Genomic DNA, 20,282 nt, shown 5'->3' with positions numbered 1-20,282 from the left:
ATGCTCTTCCATGGCTTCTAGGACACCACATTTGTCTGCTCCCCCTAACCCCCACTTCTCTGGCCACCACTGCTTAGTGTCCTTGGTTGGTTCCTCCTAATTTTTTCCCTGACTTCTGAACATTGGAGCGCCCCAGGGCTCAGTTCTCAGACCTCAGCTCTATCTACATCCACTTCCTAAGGGAGCTCATTCAGTCTATGGCTTTACACCCTATCCAAATGCTCTGAATGCTCAGATGTACGTCTCCAGCATCTCTTCCTTGAACTGCAGGTGTGTAACTGCCTCCTCAACATCTCTGCTTTTTCTAATAGGCATCTTGAGGATAGCATGGTCAAATCCACGCTTACGATCTTCCCCCCAAACCGGTCCCACCCAGTCTTCCCCACTGCAGTAAATCAATTGGCCTTTCAATTGCCAGGTCAAGGATACCAGTGAGCTCTTTGACTTCTCTCTTCCGCTCACACTCCACATCTTATTTCTCAGCAAACCCCTTTGGTTCAACTTTCAAAAATATATCCTGAACACAACCACTTCTCGCCAGCACTGCTGCTACCATCTTGGTCCATATCGCTATGAACGCTGGTCTCCTAGCTCATCTCCCCATCTACCTCTGGCCATGTAAGGCTGTTCTCAAAGCATTTGCCAGGTCATCTCTCTTCCCTGTTCAGAACCCGCCAACGGTCCTCCATCCCACCCAGTAAATGCCCAAGTCTTTCTAGGACTCAAGGCCTGCCATTGCCTTCCTGACCTCATCTCCCTTGGCACCTTATCTATAATTTCAACCACCCCTCTCCACACACATACACACCTCCTGCTCCCCTTCCCTGCTTTATTTTCCATTTTAGCACTTAATATCTAGCATTTCTCTTTTAATTACTTTTAATTTTATTTACTTTATCTTGTTTACTGTCAGTTTCCGCACTAGAACATAAACTTCTTGCCGATAGAGACTTTTATCTCTTTTGGTCAATGCCACATCCCCAGCACCGAGGCGCTTTTTAAAGGTGCCCAGCATACCGTGGGCACTCAATACATACTGCTGAGTGAGTAAGTGAAATTCGTCTGTCCCCATCAGGAGATTGACCAAGGTCACGGAGCCAGAGTGTAACATACTGCAGCCCAGCACTCAGGCCCTCTGGTTCCCCTGCTGTTGCAATGGTGCAGTGGTCAGCACATAGGTAAGTGTTCAATCAATGCTTGTGGCATGAATGGCCATCACAGGTTGTTGGAAGATGGCCTCTCTCAACGGAAGGCCAGTATTTTACCTTGAATCCTCACAGGCTCAGTCTGTCCAATTCTCCCCACTAATCAAAGGATTTGTTTGGAAACTAAATAAATCCTTGCTGTCTTATTTTTTAAATGACTTTCCTTTCCTTCCTACTATGGAATTTGGGCCACCCTGAATGGACCCTAGGGAATGACCAGTCAGCCTGGGCTTTTGAGTGGAGCAATGTGGGTGGGAAGAGGACACGAGAACAGAGATCCCATAGCCTAGCCAGACCTGAGCTCTTTGGGTGGCCACAGCCTTCTGGGAGCACATAAACTGTGTTCCAACTTTAGGGAAAATTTAGGAAGCACAGCCATATGGAAGAAAGGGTCACTGTCACTTGCTTCCTGTGCCAGTCCAAGAAGGCCAAAGCGATACCTGCCACATGCCTGTCTCCTCTCTTTCTCACCCCAAGCCCTCCTCCACACTCGGCACAGTGCTAGAGTGTGGTGTCCAGTGCAGGACTGCGTCCGGCCCGTGGCCTGAGGGCTTTCAACGTCTGCAGAGATGCATAAGGCTCTTCTGCCCAGGCTGCCCCGGCTGCCTCTCTCCTGCAGGTATAGTGCCAAGCCTTCTCATCATGGGAGCTGGCTGAGGACTGACCCACGAGAATATCCACCTCTTAACAGTTGAAAGCTCTGTTCTGCCCCAGATCAACCCACCAGCCTCACTCTTTCAGAGGGGTAAAGCAGAAAGGGCACCATTATCAGCTCTGTCATACTCAGGCTGCGTGACCACACAAATAACTTCCCGGGCCCTGATGTTTGTAGGTTTCTAAATATGGTCTTCAACGATAAGCACACAATAGTGATAGGGGCCTAGAGCACCTAGCCCCAGTTGCACTTTGGAGACATGGTTCCTCCGAGCCTTATAACCTCTCTCCTAAGTACGCTCCAACTCGTCATGACACCCCAAGCGTCTCTCCTGCTGGCCATACCCAGGGGGTGTCTTGGGGAGGGACTGGCCTTTGCAGACCACAGCTCCATTCTTATAATACACGACAGAGGCACGAGTGAGGGCTGGACGGCTTCAAATGCAAGGTGGAGCCTCCAGAATGTATTTTTATTCCAGGGCATTTAGAACACAGGGGCAGGGTCGGCAGCAGCACCTAAGAATTCCCTCTGTACTCACTGCCAGGCACTCTCACCCAGAAGCCCAGGAAGACGAAGGGCATCCCACCACGGCTGCCCAGCCCTTACCTGTCCTGGCTGGTCTCCATCACCCGACTCACGGTGGGGGATTCTGTGATGTGGGCGTGCACCCTCTGCTGGCCTGAAACAAGAGACACTTCATTCTCTGAGTCCTGCCCTGCACCTGTCGAGTCCTCCTGCCTGTTATGACTTGGCTGCTTCTCTTCTGACCTCTGACCTTCCTCCTGGTCAAGCAAATCGATAAGGCCATTTGTGGCATCTGAATCCACTGTGTCGTCCTCCACAAGGTCCAGAGAGCCCAGCGTGGGGCCCTGGGGTCCCTCGGAGAATGCCCCCTCCAGCTTCCACTCGTGGCCGGTGGCATCAGAGTCCTCGGCCTTGCTGCACTCCAGAGAGGAGTCCTCAGCAGTGACCAGAGAGGGTGTGAGGCCCGCGGACCACACCTGCATGTCAGACATCTCCAGCATGGCGTCATGCTCCGTGGCCGCCAAGGGGATGGCATCTATGACGGCCACCTCGGTCCAGTACTGGTCTGCACGCAGCGGAGAGGGAAGCGCGTAGTGCAGGGAGGCAGGGGACAGCAGCTCGTCCTGCAGCGAGGAGTAACCTGGATGGGCAGACAGAGGGCAACATGCTCCAGAAGCGATTTTTGTCACACACGCTTACGTGCAAGTCCACACACACACACACACACACAGACACACACGCACACACACACGCACATACACACGGGCACAGCCACAGATAGGCATGCACATTCCGGGCGAGGGGCTTTCCAAGCTTAAAGTCCATTGCTCAGGCCTTGTGGCTGCTGCCCAGGGCGCCTGGGCAAGAGAAACAAGGCTCTAGGTTGGGTGATGGGCAGCCAGGGAGTGGGGGCAGAGAGGAAAGCTCCTTTGCTGGACGGCAAAGAGAAGAGATTGGAATTCTTTCTTATCCAGTTCAGAGCGCTAGATCAAGAAGCCTTGATCCAAAGGACTTGTGCTCCAACCTGTCTCCAGTCAGAGGAAAGCCCCACTTCTCAACAGCTGGGCAGAAAGAAATCTTGCTCTTTCTTTGCTCAAAACTTCCCTTTAGCACAGTCCTCAGGTTATCTGCCAGGAATGTACGTTAAAGGGACGGAACAATCCACCGGATCCAGGGTCAGAAACTGAGTTGCCTTGGAGGGGTCTAACGGGGTGCACTGAACACCCACAGACCTTAGGGCGGTGGTCAAATGGGAAACAATTTGGTTTGGGATGAAGTAACTTTTCCTCAAGTTGCAGATTAGTTCTAGAAACTCTGAATGGGCTAATGTGGCAAAAGTGAGGGCTGTAAACATTCATAACAGGGGCCAGGTCAGAGGACACCAGGAGGTGGCGGGTACATTGGCTGCCACGTCAGCACTCTGCCCTGACGTCCCTCATCCACAGGCCCTGAGCTATTCATGCCAGCTCCCAGTCAGCAGTGAGCTGGCGGGAGTGGAGCCAGCTAGCTCCGGCCCCTGCATGGTCTCGTGGTCAGTACAGTCTGTTCATACGTCTGTTCCTGGCTGTGTCCCTGCTAGCTTTCTGCTGGGCTCTGGCATTGGCTCCCTGCCGTTCAGAAGTGACTAGGAACCTGAGTGAGTGGCATGTGTAAGTGTGTAAGGAATTTGTGTGCCAGTTGAGTGAGCAGTGTCCCGTCAGGTGGCTCCTCTGCTCTCCGCTGGCCAGGAGTGGGGGTACCTGTGACAGGGGCAAGAGGGCCTCTACTCCCCTTCAGAGCAGATGCCAACCTGCAGGTGGGAGAACAGACTAGAAGACAAAATTCTCCACTTGGCTAAGCTTGTCTGAGGAAGTGGGGAGCAGGTATATGCGTACAACCTGTGAAGACCCAGCAGAGACCAAGGAGGGCCCTGGGTATGAGTGGGGCTGCCTCATGCAAGGTCTATAAGGACTTTCCTGTGTCCAGAGCGGTACCTACCCTAGTGTCCAGGTTCTTCATTCTGTCATTCATCCCTCCCCCCTCGTGTCACCTCCTCCTGGGTGTGGCTTTTCTTAAACCAAATGGGTCCTACTCATTCACAGCTCTGGGCCTCAGCTCTTCTCCTCATCTCTTCTCTACTTTTGACAACACCATCTCCAGCTAACCTCATCCACTCACTTGTCCAACCAAAAATTATTAATTGAGGTCCAGTTACATGCCAGGTACCATGCTAAAGGCTTGCGAATTACAAACATACAACACACACAAACAAGACAGGTTCGCTTTGTCCTCTTTTTTTCATGATGTTTTCCCAGCAACTTTCGCTCACCTGGATTTCCCCCAGTTTTCAACCTGTCCTAGGTTCCCTCACTAAGCTGCTCAGGAACTGTACACTCTTTGAGGGAAGGGATGGTGTTTACCTTTTCCTTCCATTTGCCTAGAACAGGACTGGGAATTCAGTGGCCCCTCTGACTACTGCAGAGCTCTCCAGGTGGCTAAGGGGGACACAGGAGCCAGACAGGTGACTTCATCCATATTTAGTAAAACCACAATTGCTAATATTTACATTGTGACAGGAAGCATGCTATGTGATTGACATACTCGTACATCCTGTCTTAATCTTCCCAGGAGCGTTTTCTTCCTGACTGAACTCTACAAGTCTATGTAGTTCCAGGTCCCAAAATTAGGAGGAGGGAGACCATGAAGTGATAAGGTGGCTGGCAGGTAGGGCTATGTAGTGACAGAAACTAAGGTAATCCTCCTTCAGCTCTGACCAAACTACGAACAGAGAGGAGGTGGGAGAGTAGGAGAAATGGGTGGGTCAAACCTTATAACAATGTTAACTCCAAGTCACTGTATGTGAAACTGTGACCTAAGGAACTGGGAAACCAGGGGCAATGGCCTTCTAACCCTTCATAGACATCTCTCCAGATATATGCAAGCAGAACATCTTAGAGTCAAGTGATATTTTTCCTCTTGTTACTCTTGAAAGTGTTATTACATTAGTTCCATTACTAATTGAGCATCTATTTTGTATAAAACATATTTAACATATGACTTTAAATTATCACAGCAATCCTACAAGGGCAGTGAGGTTTAGCAACTTGCTTAAGGCACACAGAGTGGTCTTTTCGCTAGATTTTCTGCCATTAATATTTTTTAAAGATAGCTTTATTGAGACAGAGTCGACATACAGTAAGTGCACATATTTAAAGTGGATAATTTGATGGGTTCTAACATAGGTATACACCCATGGAACCATCGACACAATGAGAGATAGGCATCATTCCTGAAAGGATTCCTTATGCTTCTTTGTAATCCTTCCTTCTGCTACCCCATTCCCAGGTAACCGCCGGTCTGCTTTTCATCACGATACATTAGTTTGAATTTCCTAGAGTTTTACATAAATGAAACTAGTCAGAGTGTACTCTTTTTTTGTCTGGCTTCTTTCACTCAGCTTAAACGTTTGGGTATCATCCATACTGTGGCATGTATTGGATGATTTATACATTCTTATTTTTGAGCTGTATTCCACTGGATGGACAGACCACAGTTTGTTTATCCATTTACCTGCTAATGGACATTTGGGGCTTCCAGTTTGCGGCTATTACAAATAAAGCTGCTTATCAGTGCAGACACACACTTTCTTTTCTTTGGGTAAATACCTAGGAGTGGAATGGCTGGATCACATGGTAAGTATATGTTAAACTTTTTAAGGAACAACCAAAGTGTTCTCCCAAGTAGTTGTCCGTTTTACATTCCCACCAGCAGTGTATGAGTCCCCAGTTCTTCATATCCTTGACAAGACTTGGTATGGTCAGCCTTTTTCATTTCATTCTTATGTGTAATGGCATCTCCTCACAGTTTCAATTTTTATTTCCCTAATAGTAACTGGGGATGTTAAGGGTCTTCTCATGTGCTTATTTGCCATCTGTACATCTTCTGGGTTAAGTGTCTGTTCAAATCTTTTGCCCATTCTAAAAACTGGTTTGTTTGTTTTCCTCTTATTGAGTTTTGAGAGTTCTTTATATATTTTGGATACAAGCCCTATATCAGATTTGCCAATATTTTCTCTCAATCTGTTGCTTGTTTTTTCATTTTCTTCACAGTGTATTTTGAAGAGCAGAAGTTTGTAATTTTGATAAAACCCAACTTATCAACTTGTTCTTTTATAGATTGTGCTTTTGGTGTTGTATCTAAGAAATCTTTGCCTTACCCAAGATCTCTACGGTTTTCTTTTATGTTTTCTTCTAGACGTTTTATAGTTTTATGTTTACTTCTAGAAGTTTTTGTATTAGGTTTTACATTTAATTTATGATCCATTTTGGGTTAATTTTTGTATGTGGTGCAAAGTTTGAATCCAAATTAATTTTTGCATATGGATATCCAATTGTTCCAGTACCACTTGTTGCAAACATTATCCTTTCTCCACTGAATTGCCTTTGCACCTTTGTTGAAAATCAGTTGTTCATACATATGTGATTCCATTTCTGGACTCTATTCTGTTCCACTCATTTATGTACCTTTATGACAATACCACACTTTACTAATTACTATAGCTTTATAACAAATCTTGAAGTCAGATATTGTAAGTCCTCCAAGTTTGTTCATTTTCTAGGTCCTTTTCATATGAATTTTAGAATCACTTTGTTGATATTTACAAAAAAGCCTGCTGGGATTTTGATTGGGATTTCATCAAATGTAGACATCATTTTGGGAGTATTTACAACAATATCAAGTCTTCTGACCCATCAACAAGGTGAATTTCTACCTTTATTTATGTCTTCTTTAATTCCTCTCAGAAATGTTTTGTAGTTTTCAATGTATAAGTCTTTCATCAGACTTATCTCCAACTATTTCAAATTTTTCAATGCTATTGTAAATGTACATTTACAACTAACATAAGTCCACTTTTAATTTCAATTTACAATTGATTTTTATATATCGCAGTTGTATCTTGCAACCTTCCTAATTTCATTTATTAATCACTTTCTGTAGATTCCATTGGATTTTTTATATAGGTGATCTCGTGTCTGTGAATAAAGACAGTTTACTTCTTCCTTTCCAATCTGGCTGCCTTTTACTTGTCTTATTGTACTGGCTAGCGCTCCTAATGCAATGTTGAAAAGAGGCAGTGAGAGTAGACATCATTGTCTTGTTACTGAACTTAGAAGGAAAGCATTCAGTCTTTCACCATTAAGGTAATGTTAGCTTTAGGGGTGTTTGTAGAAGCCCTTTATCAGGGTGAATACAATCCTTCCTATTCCTACTTTGCTAAGAATTTTTCACAGGAATGGATGTTGGACTTGTCAAATACATTTCTTGCATCTATTGCGATGATCATATGGTTTTTCTTTTTCAGTTTGTTAATGTGATGAATTATATTGATTTATTTTACGATTTCTATTCTTTTACATTTGTTAAGGTCTGTTTTATGTCCCAGAATGTCGTCTGTCTTGCTAAACATTCCATGTGAGCTTGAGAAGAATGTGTATTCTGCTGTTTTTGGAAGAAGTAGTTTGTAGATGTCACTTATATCTAGTTGATTAATGGTATTGTTTAGTTCAACTATGTCCTGATTTTCAGCCTGCTGGATCTGTCCATTTCTGATATAGAAGCATACATAAGCAAATGTGAGTGTATGTATATGATATACATAAATATACATAATTAAATACATTGTTGCTATTATTATTTTGAACAAACTTATAGATCAACTAAGAATAAGATAAAGTTTTTATTTTATCTTCACTTAATCCTTCTTTGATATTCTTCCTTACTTTATGTAGATCCAAGTTTCTGACTTATATTATTTTAAAACTTCTTTTAACAGTTCTTTCAAAGCAGTTCTGCTGGCAACAATTTCCCTCAATTTTTGTTTGTCTGAGAAAGTCTTTATTTTTCCTTTACCTGTGAAGGATAACTTTTCAAGATACAGACTTCTTGGTTGGTGGGTTTTCTTTCTCTCAACACTTTAAATAATTCACTCCACTTTGTTCTTGTTTGCAGGGCTTCTGAAGAGAAGTCTAATTAGAAAATTATGTATTTATCCATGTGGTTAACATTTTTGGCACTGTTCATTCCTTTATGTTGTGTCAGTGCCCTGAAGGGCTTGTAGCATGGGTCTCGTTCAGCCTTTGTATGTCTGATGAATTCGTTCAGACTTTGTATGTCTGAAAAAGTTATTCGCCTTCATTTTTGAGTTATTTTTGTTGAGTATAAAATTCTAGGTTTAGAGATGTTCTTTAAAGATGTGGTCTGCTTTAAAGGTGTTGCTTTACTGTCTTCTCACTTGCATTGTTTCCAACAAGAAATCTGATGTCATCCGTATCTTTGTTCCTTTATACATATTTGTTTTCTTTGGCTGCTTTTAAGACTTTATCACTGGTTTTGACCATTTTGTTTAAAATATGCTTTGGCATAGTTGCTTTCATGTTTCCTGTGCATGTGGTTCATTGAACTTCTTGGATCTGTCTATATAGTTTTCATCAAATTTAGAAAAATTTCAGCCATTATTTATTTAAATACTTTTTCACCCTGTGTGCTGTTGGAAACTCTAATTTCACAAATATAAGACCACTTCAAATTGTCACACAGTTCACTGATATTTTTTAAAATGTTCTTTTCTTTTTGTGTTTCATTTTAGAGAGTTTCTACTGCTATGTTCATTAATCTTTTCTTCTGTAATGTCTAATGTTTAATCCCATCCAGTGCATTTTTCATCTTACATATTATAGTTTCATCTCTGGAAAATTGGTTAGAGTCTTTTAAAAATATCTTCCATATCTCTACTTAACATTTTGAATTTCTGAAATACAGTTATAATAACTGTTTTACCATTTAAAAAATAGATTGTTTTACCACTCTTGTCTGCTAATTCTAACGTCTGTATCAGTTTTAGGTCAGTTTCAATTGATTGGTTTTTCTCCTCATTATGGGTTATGTTTTCCTGCCTCTTTGTGTGTCTGATAATCTTTAATTGGATGTCAGACATTGTGAATTTGTTCTTGTTTGGTGCTGGATATTTCTGTATTCTTATAAGTATTCCTCAGATTTGTTTTGTTATGCAGTTACTTTGAAATACTTTGATCTTTTAAGTTTTGCTTTCAAGGTTGATTAGGCAGGGCTGCAGCGCTGCTCAATTTAGGGCTAGTTATTCTCCATTTCTGAGATAGAAGCTTTCGTTGTTCCCTGTGCAATATCTGTGAATGTTCAGTCTGACTGTTGGGAAGAATTGATTAATACTCAAGCAAAACTTGCAGGAGACCCTATGAAGATCTTATCTGGAGTTGTCTGTCTGTGCAGCTGTCTCTTCCTTAGTACTCTATCTTGGTACGTCTAGCTGCCCCTGGACTCACAGCAACTTCTCAAACCAGGGAGTCTTCTTGGATTTCTCTTCCCTATGCCATGATCCAGGAACTAGCAATGGGATTCACCTCATGCATTTCCCATGTCTCATGGATCACTGCCCTTTGTTATCAGATGTCCAATGTCTTGAAATTGTTGTTTCATATATTTTGTCCACTTTTTGGCTTTTTGAGAAGAAAGTATATTCAGTACCTATTGTCTCTTCTTGGCCAGAAGTGAAATGCATCTTAAACAGCCCCTCAGATGTGGCCAGATGACTATTCTGTCACTCTGGGGAATCTTGATAAGAATTGGGAGACGGTAGCTCTATTGGCCACAGAATACCTGAGGCTCATTTTTGGGTATTCTTTGTGACTTTTCCACCTTGAAACTTCCATGGTGTTCATTTTAATGGAATTTCACCCTAATGAAAATATACCCGTGAAGAGAACTCATGCATACTCTCTCCCACCTTGTGTTTATCCTGGAGCTGCTCCCCTGGTAACAGTATTTAGTGTCTACACCTCACTGCTCCCTCTCAGTCTCCAGTGGACTCCACTGATCCACCCACATCCCACAAGTTCGGATCTGAGACTGTAGGTGTCCATACTAGTGCTGGTGGGGATTACTATTAAGTCAGAGCAATGCTCACTAAAGCCTGAGCACATCATGCTCAGAAACATCTCACAAAGGGGGACGAGACCAAAATAAGGTCTGCTGAGTCTTCTAGGTTGAGTTTCAGAAGTATCTGTCTCTCTCGGAGGCTCACATGGCCTTACCTGGGTCACCAGCCCATCTCTCAGTCTAGAGGTCTCAGTCTAGAGGGGTTGCATTTTGAGGAAATCAGGTAAAAGGCAACCATACATACTGCTTTGGGGAAGAGAACAGTCCAGTGCTCCCCAGGTCTCTCGGCTTATCAGACTGGCTCTCCGCTAATCCAGACATAGTGATTATCCTGTTAGCTCAATGTCAGTAGCAATCTAGACAGGGAGTGACAGACATCCTGGCCTCAGACAGGAGCCACATTCACCAGTCGTAGTCATTAACAGTTGATAGAAATAAAACACATTTTATTTCTAAGCAGATATTAATATGTGTTTAATTTATCAAACGAAATGGAGCTGACAAGTGTAGGTGTGCGATGTCCACTTTTTCCTTTCATACGAGAAATCTGTTTTACTTTTAGGAACATGCTACTTTTCTCTCCTTGTATGTAATATTTTCCCCTACACATTTATTACCCAAGGGCCTGGGGTAGGCTTCTCGTGTGTAGAAGAAAAGTGGCCTTTTGACTTAAGTCCCCTTCTACTACGGCCAGTCCAAGAGCATACAGCAAGAGGACCCAGGAAGGAAGGCAAAGAGACCTCATGTTTCTATTGCCCTGAAACCACGGAACATCCAATCCCTGCCCTGAGTTGCCATGGTTTCACAAGGAGGCTCAGACAAGCAGAGAGATGAGGTAAAGCACAAAGGAGGTAAGGTACGACCGTGACCATCAGCGCAGGGGGCTGGGCTGGCTCCAGGGCAACCCATCACTGTTCCTGCCCAGAAGAAAGCCAGAGAAACCGCAGGAGGCTGCTGTCTCCTACCCTTCGACCTCTGACTCTTCCTCCTCCTTCTTTCCAGGCCAGAGGGCACCCAGACTTGGGATGCTCTTCCTGGGACAGGGAAGAGGACAGGAAAAACAAACAAAAGACAATTCTGGTGCCCATAAAGGTAGAATGGACCAAGCATGGCATCTGTTTCTGAGTGTCTGCTCAGGCTGTGGCGAGAGCGAGCACGCAGGACACACAACCTGTGTCAACCTGTGTTCGGAGGGGCTGACAAGGCTGCACAGAGAGGCCAGGAAGCACAGCAGCATTCAATCTGTGACTGTCTATAATCCACAAAGAGGAAGTGGGATCCTTTGAAAACTCAAGTTAGATCATGTTCCTGTTTTGCTCCGAAGCCTCCATCTCACTGCAGGTGAGATGTCCTCAGGATAGTCTGTAAGAGCGGGCCTCCTGTGGCCCTTTCACCTCCACTGCTGCCCTTTCTTCTCCCCTCCCTCTGCCCCGCCCCTCTGGCCCCTCACTGTTCCAGGAGCACAACACGCACCCCTCACAGGGCCACTGCTTGGTGTGCTTGTCTAGGAGCTCTTTCTCCACGTTTCCTTGCCTCAATCGGTCTCCTCCCATCCTTCATTCAGTGTTACCTACTCCCACCATTTGTTTATGCCCTGGACCCCAGCATGTCTCAGCGTCACTCGTTACTCGAGTCTATTTATTTTCTACACCACTTAAAATTGTTACCTGCCCACACATTATATAACTCACTTCTCTGTCAAGCTATTGTTTGACTCTCCAAACAGAAGGTAAGCTCCATGAAGACAGAATTTTGGGGTTTGGGCTGGGGCATCTGTTCGAAACTGATTTATCTCCCCTACCTAGAACAGCACCTGTCATGTGGTAGGTGTTCAAAAAATATTTGCCAAATCAGCTGACCAACTGAAACAGAGACTCTTCCACCAGTCACGGAGCATAGAGAGACCCAGCCCCACACAGGGATTTAGAGTTCAGGCATTAGAGTCTCTAGGCTGGACTAGGGCTAAGAGTGCCATGTCCAATAGGAGACATTTAAAAATACCTGGGTCTGTTACTCTATTTTATTATTTTATTTTATCGTGGTAAGAACACTTACCATGGGATCTATCCTCTGAACAAATTTTTAATTATTGTAACTGCCTTGTTTATAGTCCGGTAATTCTATGGGCCCGTTGTCCTATAGGTACATAGTTGGGGCACAAAAAACCAAACACTTGCTGATTTGACTTGACAGAAACAGTATTGGGGATGTTAAGAAACCCAACCAAGTGATGGCTTATCACATAGACAAGGAGAAGTGCTTTGTTAGTTGCATTTCCCGAAGATGGCCACATTCCTCAACCACCTTCCCTTCTTTCCTCTGTGAAAGGGAGTGGATCTACTTAACAGTCCTGCAACGCTCCAACCAGGTCCCCTGAGGAACACGGGAGTGGATCGCTATCTTGGAGCCATTTATGCTGGATGTGAAGAGCGAGCAGTGCACAGTGTGCAGCTTCCACTGAGAGCCAGAGATAAGCCCCTGTGCACGCACACACACATGCCCTCGCACACAGCCATGAGATGCTGGGCAGGGACGGGCTAGGAGTCCCCCAGGACATGCAACTGTGGAGGCCGATGGCTCCTGAACACCTGGCCAAGGTGGAGACAGTGGAGACAGGCAGTGGAAGAGAACGAGCGGACTAGAGGTCCAGATGAGGTCAGAGGCAGAAGAGAAAGGAGACAAGATGTGATCAACAGAATCTGAGCCCTGCACTCAGGGCTGTTAGGTGGCATGTTTCAGGAGATACAGGACAGGGGAGAAACATTTGAGGGGCTCAGCATGCACAGGCTAAACCTGGCAGAAGGAGGCCCTGTGCCCAGCCCAGCCCAGAACTTCCCCACTCATGGCCTGTGCCTGGTGCCACAGGTGCCCATAAAGGGAGCACGCTTGTGAGTGGCCAGGGACATCCATTAAACCAGGAGCTTGGGGAGCATAAATAGCGTGATGCAGCTGTCCAGGGAGACATATTAGGCACCAGAGGAGGATAGTGCACAGAATTAAAAATAGTTTTTCTTGGTCTGTAAGGAACCTTGGGGATGTAACTCAACTTGCTGATTTTAAAACACAGAAGATGACTCAGCTGCACATAGAGTCAGAAGGAAAGAGGGACTAGAACCCTGGCCTCCTGGCTCCCACCACAGAACGGGGTTTTGCTCTGTTTCTGTGTCCACTGGTTAGAGACAGGGCAGACAAAGAAGAGGGAATGGGGGTCCCTGGCCGGCTCCTTCATGGGGCTCGCTACTTCCACTGCTGCTGCAAAAATAGCGGTCCTCAAGAGGCAGCAGTGGGGGTACCGGGAGCAAAGGTCACATTTGGGACTCCCCACCACATCAAAAAGAATGAGGGGAAAGAGATGGGGTGAGAAAAAAAGGGACAGAGAAGAAAGGAGAAACTGGACTCTAAGGAAAGTAGCCCACTTAGCTTCACAGAAGGGGCCCGACAGGACTTTTAAACCAGCACCCAGCTAATCCACATGAGATCTTAGGCCAAAAGCTCGATGCCCTTTGTTCCTCAACCACTGACTGTTTTACAGATGGGGACACTGAAGCCCAAAAGGGCTCCTGCCTGGCACAGAGCTACACAGAGCACTTGTGACCTGTAGGGGCAGGAATTCAGTGGCTGCCTGAGACTAGATTCTGGATTCCAGCTACTCCACCAGGGAGCCTGTCCCTAGGAGCCTGTTGCTGATGGGAGCTGCAGGGAGCCTCTCTGCAGAGAAGGGCACACCTGTCTTTCTCACCAGTGCTCTCACTGTCCTCAGGGAGGGAGTTTGTAGAGACAGACCTCCCACCATCGGAAGAGATGGTTTCATAGTCTTCTGCAGGCAGCTGGAAGGCTAGGCTTGGCTCAGCCTCACTTCCCTCCAGGAGACACTCACCATTCATCTGGGAGGGTGAGGACGAGTAGTCCCGCTCCGTGCGCCGCCGGTCTGGTTTCAGGTTGCGGCTTTGTCTGCCAGAGCTTTCCAACATGTTCACAATCTCACTGCGGTCAATGTTCCTCAGGGCGGCGTACAGGTTCTCCACTGCCGGGAGAAGAGAAGAAGGTGCTTGCAGAGGGAATTCTAATTACTGTAGGGCAGGGTGGGAATGTCGCTGGGGCTCTGAAAATTATGCCAAGAGGAAATGGGAGAAAGAAGGGAGATGACTTATTTTTTTCAGAACATGGAGGCATTGCTCTTTGGTCAGAATCAAAACAAACTTCCTCTTTAGAGAAGATTTCATTACCCTTCAACAGATCTTTTCCAAACCCTAACAGCGGTCAATTTCAAAGCATGGGAAGACTCTTTTTTTTCTGTCATCTAAGAGGAATAGTACAGAAAAGGAGACTGAGAATGACTGGATTCTATCCTTTTGAAACCCTTGGTCCTTGCCAGTTGATTTCAGATGCAAATGTAAACACTGGATTTCCTCTTGGTGTTTGTGACTATGGGACTTTGATTGAGGAGGATCTGAAAAGAGTGAGACAAATCTTCCCTCCAGATTGGAGAAAAAGATGTTGCTGAGAACGAGAACAGGCTTTGCTCACCCATGCGCTGCCCTGAGAGAACATTTCTCATTTGTTTGAGAAATTCAACAGGAAGTCACACACCCTACACATATGCTGTCATGTAGGGGTCCTGGTGCAATTGTTATATTATTCTGAGGATGGGAAAAGATGGAGGCCAAGATTCTCTGGTATTGTCTTTTGGCAGGATTGCCTAGAAAACCAAGTGACCCTGAGAGGGGTGTGTGTGAAAGAGACGGAGACAGTGCAAAAGAGACTGGTTCCAAAGGTCACAGCACAAACGGAATTTGGAGAAAGAACTACTTTGGTGAAGACTATTTCTTGGCACAGACTTTGCAAAGAGAAGTCTTCTTTAGCTTAATGGTACTGACTGTTTGCATTTTTGCCTTCACGGATGACCCAGAGGTTCAACAAGGCCACGCTCTGTTCCAACAGCGAGTTGGGGTTTTCCACGCGGATCCTGTTGATGTCTTCCACACTGAACTGAAGCTCCCGGGCCAGCTCTGCAAGCAAAACCAAGACGTCGTGTGAGCTAAGCCAGAGCTCGGCTCCAGCTTCCAAAGGGGCTCCGTGGACTGGAACCTCTGTAGGGGAGCACCGGAAGTCTCCCTTTGGATTTGGTCTTCCTGCTTACCAAGAAATACCCAGTGAAATGCAGACAGCTACATTTTTATATCTTCAGAAAATGGGGCAGGAGTAAAGATGCTCAATAAATAGGTATTGAATGAATGAATGAATGAATGAATGAATGAATGCCCTTTCTTCCAGCACTTCAAATATGAGATGAGGAGACAGCTTCTCAGCAAGATTAGCAACTGATCCAAGGTCACAGAACAAGCTGGTGCCAGACCGGGAAGTGGGGTTGAGCCTGTAAAGCCTGCTCCAGTGCTGTCTGGGCTATACCAGGGTGCCACTGACTTTCCACTCAGCAGCAATTATAACAGAAATGCATTTCTGTCTTTATGTTTCTCCAGGGAAAGGCATTATTTACATTTAAAAGGAAAATACAAGTTCCCATCTCCATGCAAGGCAATAACACAGAATGCTTCATTTTTTCCCCTCCCATTATTTTTTATTTTTCACAGGTGCTTTAGAAGGAAGAACAGCATCAACGTCTAATTTCAAGGATGAGGAAGGCCAGAGGGAGATTGATAATGAGATAAGAACGTGCATGTAACACACACACACACACACACACACACACACACACACACACACCTTCCCACCTAAGAAGTAGCAGTAGACACTCTCTTTTGCCTTCAAAAATGAACCTTACTCTGAATTTCTGTTGTTGTGAACTTTTGTCACACTGCCTTTCAGAAAGCCACTGCTACGATTTCTGAGTTTGTCTGCAGCCCTCTCTGCAGGGTGACTGAGTGATGGGAGTTCATTCATATAAAAGCTACCAGAAAAAAAGGGGAGGGCAGAATTAAGTTATAGGACCTGTGATTGAGTAAAGCACATTTTGAGCTTTCACTTTATTTTGCCCATTGCCTTACTTTAAATAAGAGCAACCATTATTTTTGACAAGACATCTGGTAGACTTCAGTTATTACCGGAGATTATAAATGAAAAATATCGAGACTTGCTCTGTAATTCGCCTTTTCCCTCAGCAATGCCATCCTGTGAGGAAAGGCATGTGTACAGTGTAGGGAGCAGCAGATGGGCCGCCAGGTGACAGGTCTTTTATTGAGAGTTTGTTATTTGTTTGCTGGCTTTTCTGGGTTCTGTCACTAACTAGCTACATAATTAAAGTCATGTTATTTATCTGGATCTCAGTTTTCCCATCTGTAAAATGAAGTGAACTAGATCAACTCTAAGTTCTCTTGTAATATCAAATGTTGATTCTTTCTTAACAAAGGAAAGCCAGACAGAAGTGTAGGATGGAGCGAGCTCCCCTCTTTCCATTGGTCCCCAAAGGCACTGCTTGGGCAACAGACCTATCTAAGCCAATCAGAACAGATACACAATGGATGGTAAAAAGAGGTTCAGAAATGCTTTCATCAGTTGCTCATTAGAGGGAAGGAGGTGTATGGGTAGGTAGGTGTAGACAGGCAAAGTGCTTTTCTACCTCAAATTCTCCAACTCACCTGCCCAACTGAGGCCAAGGTGTTCTGATATAATAGCCATCTTCATATCCGCTCGGTCTGTCCCGCTGAGAAAACCTGGGGAGAAGCATTGGATTTCACTCAGTAGCCTCACTGGACACAGACTAGACAGGGGTGAGTAAATGACCTCCGATGGATGCTCAAGTCAGGTGGCGGACCTCACAGCACACCAGGTAGATTGCTAAACCTGTAATGGTCAGGTGGAGATGCAAGCCAAAGGCTCCACCTGCTATACTCATAGCACACTGAGTCCATCGTGTCACATGGAGCTCTTGTCAGGGTGAGGGGAAGCGAGCTCACTCACAAGCTCCTTGGGAAGGGAGGGAGCACATATCATCACAAAGAGGTTTATACCCTGTGTCGATTCGCTGAGTATGCTGTATCTCAGGGCCAGCGGTGTCAAAGTCCTTCTCCTGTCATCGGCTCCGCTCCCCTGCAGAAGGAAGACAAAGAAAGGGTGCTGGGCGTTTTGGGCTAGCCTCCTTCGTGGAGAAGGTGATTCAAGCTTATAGACGGTGGGGTGTGCAATGATGCCCGATCCTGGCAAACAGTAAGTACTCATTTCTTTGGAGCCTGAACACAAAGTATAGAAAAGTGTGGGAGGAGGTAGGAGTGACAGGGCGTTGATGAGGCTCATGTACTTTATTATTAATAATGGGACAATCATGTGGCTCTGATCATGTGCCAATCCCTGTTTAATTTGATGCTCACAACTACCTACATGGCAGGTACTATTATTATTCCCATATCATTGATGTGGAAACTGAGGCATAGAAGGGTTAAACAACTTGCCCAAGGTCACTCAGCTAGTAAGCGGGGGAGCTGGGGTTTGAACTTAAAAAACCAAGTTTTTCTTTCCAGATTCTTTTCTGCTCAAAAGGCCTGTTTTTTTATACTGGCCTGAGATTTAACACGCTGGCCTTGTGGCAAAGCACCCAGATGCAGAAAAATCCTATTTAGAAAGAGAACTTGATTCAGCCTGGTTCCCAAACAGAAGAGAAATTGAGCTGCGGATGTATGGACAGAACCTTGCTTCTTTTCTAGTTTGGCATGGAAGGCTGATAATTAAAACGACAATAGCAAAACAACACCAACAAAAATATGGAGACATATGATCTCTTCAAAGTCCATACGAGAAGGACTGACTGTGATACTCCTACAGGTATCGATAAATAAATATACTTGGTCAAGACACCTTTGCTGAGCTCAAAAACCTGGGTGTTTGCAAGGGCTGAGACACCAGGGTTCCCTTCTCTGAGAGCCTGGCTCGCTGGGGAAGATAAGCAAATACATGAAAAAGAGGCTCAAAAAAAAAAAAAAAAGCTATCAAATAGTTGGGTGGCCTTGAGAGTTACATACACATATGTACCAGGTACTATTAAAAGTGTTTGACCTGAGGCCCAGTTCTAAGCCTCAGAAGCCTCAGACAAAGGGTTCCAGGGTGGATGCCCTTCAGACTCCTTTGAACCTTCTAGAAAGAAAATCCTAGACAGCTCAGTCTCCCCAGTGAACATGCATACGAACACACATATTGCCATCTGACACTGATGTTTTGTTCTGAGCTTTGCAGAAAGGGCCAGGGCAGGTTCTTCCTGCCAGGGCACAGCCAAATGTCCAGAGGAGACCAAAACGCCTTTCTGTGCCTCGGGGAATTCAAAGGCATCTTTTCGACAGAAGGAAATGCTCGACCTGGAGTCTGTTTTGGGACCTGCTCCAGGACCCCATCTCTGGCCGAGGGTCCTTCTCAGGTGGCAGCTCACCTTGGTGCAGGGGGGCATGGTGATGTTCAAGTGGCAGAGGATGTGCTGGGTGTCCTCATACTTCATCGCCTTGCGCAGAAATGACAAAGCCCCTCCCGGTTCTCGACTGCTGTCCCTCACCTAAATTCAATCACATGAAAAGAAGATTCAGAGGGCTGTTCTATAGACCACCAGATTGGCTGAGAGATTTCTGCCTCCCAAACTTTCAAGACCCAGACGAGAGATCGGTACCTTTACGGGAATGGCCAAACGGTTCTCCCGAAATGACTGGAAGTGGAAACTCCGCTGCTGGGCAGCTTTTTTGACGGGTACCAGGTTCCCAGAGAGCTCTGCAAACAGGGACATTCCTTCTAAAACCTGTAGGAAGGGCAAAACAAACACAGCTTGGCAGGCAGAAGTAGCCAGATGGCTTGTCCTGCCTTTCAGCTTTGGTCTTTCCTTCTCCACACACCCCCTTTCTACAGCGTGAGGCACAGTGGGTGTGCGCTGAGAAATCCCCCTGGTTATATTGGAAAAGGTTGTTTCCCAGGTTATGCTTCCTCACTGAAAAGAGTTTATAATAAGCAGGACCCTCCATATATCTCTGTGTAGTTGATGAGGATCGCTGTCAGAGTATTCTAGAACTCCGCCAGGATATCAGCGCTTATTATCACACATCACTGGGCCCACAGTGGTTCCTCACCTTAGGTGAAACTTCCTTAGGATGCTTCTCAAGAGGGGATCAAAGAGACACAACCTGGGACCCTCCGCCAACCCCGTTTCCCCCCACAGGAGGATTTTCTGACTGCTTTGGGTCACAGTATCCTGGAGAAAACAAACCGCGAGTGCCCTGTCCTAGCTCCAGGAGCTGTGCCTCACTGTGAAAGAGGAAGGTCTGTGAGGGCTCAGCAATGAAGGGATCCGGTGCTGTACCTCTATGTCCCTGCTCCGGGCCACCTCAACAAAGTTCTCGTGCTGCTCGAGGGTCTTGTCCACTTTATCGTCAGTCATGCAGTAGCAGCGCAGCCGCCCTTCTCGGGGGTCATTCATCTTGGCGAAAATGACAAACTTGGCCATGTAGGGCACTGCCGTCAGCTCCTTGTACAGCAGAGTGGCAAAGTTCACAGCCTCAGCAGTCCGAGGACAGTCTGACAGCCAAAACCTGGAAAGAGGGATAATTGTAATCATGTTCCTAAATGCCCGATGGACAGCTTCATTTCCATCCGAACAGGAGCAACGGGAGACCAAGCGTTGGCCCCTCTAACACTCCTGGTGGTCACGGCAGGGCTTTTAAGTGGAGAGGAGCAGCGGTGGATGCTCAGGTTCAAGCCTGGGATGGGCAGGGCAGGGCATGAGGACGGCCACCTGCACTGACCCCTCAGTGCGGGGCCCTGGAGCCCCCTGGGCTGGGCTGGGATGCATCTCACCTGGCAGAGACGTTGGTGGTGAAGGTGGCACACTCGTTGGCATACACGAGCTTGGTTGTTCCTGTTATATCTTCCCATTGGGCTTGATCTGTTCCTCCTGCAACAAGAGCAGAAATGGGCTGAGGACAGTCTTCAGAACGTAGGCACAGAGCTTGCCTAAATAGTAA

The 20,282-nt window shown here is 45.8% G+C and overlaps 1 protein-coding gene across 17 annotated transcripts in view; it reads right to left on the bottom strand.

The window, feature by feature from the left end:
* Positions 1–20,282, bottom strand: part of ANK1 (ankyrin 1) — a 202,645-nt gene that overhangs the window by 15,365 nt on the left and 166,998 nt on the right. For 7 of the 17 annotated variants that reach the window (XM_033103928.1, XM_033103932.1, XM_033103926.1 and 4 more), the window contains 9 exons: positions 20,116–20,212; positions 19,622–19,850; positions 18,941–19,066; positions 18,710–18,829; positions 17,304–17,382; positions 16,932–17,006; positions 15,213–15,344; positions 14,213–14,359; positions 2,467–3,025 (listed from right to left, as the gene is read on the bottom strand). In XM_033103928.1, coding sequence (XP_032959819.1) covers positions 2,467–3,025; positions 14,213–14,359; positions 15,213–15,344; positions 16,932–17,006; positions 17,304–17,382; positions 18,710–18,829; positions 18,941–19,066; positions 19,622–19,850; positions 20,116–20,212 — 1,564 coding nt within the window. Of the gene's footprint in view, positions 1–2,466; positions 3,026–11,300; positions 11,370–14,212; positions 14,360–15,212; positions 15,345–16,931; positions 17,007–17,303; positions 17,383–18,709; positions 18,830–18,940; positions 19,067–19,621; positions 19,851–20,115; positions 20,213–20,282 lie in introns of all 17 variants that reach the window. The other 10 variants (XM_033103923.1, XM_033103922.1, XM_033103921.1 and 7 more) reach the window with 3 other exon arrangements.

This window comes from Rhinolophus ferrumequinum, chromosome 4 (genome assembly GCF_004115265.2).
Source record: "Rhinolophus ferrumequinum isolate MPI-CBG mRhiFer1 chromosome 4, mRhiFer1_v1.p, whole genome shotgun sequence".
NCBI lineage: Eukaryota > Metazoa > Chordata > Mammalia > Chiroptera > Rhinolophidae > Rhinolophus > Rhinolophus ferrumequinum.
This window is presented reverse-complemented; position numbering and strand designations above follow the sequence as displayed.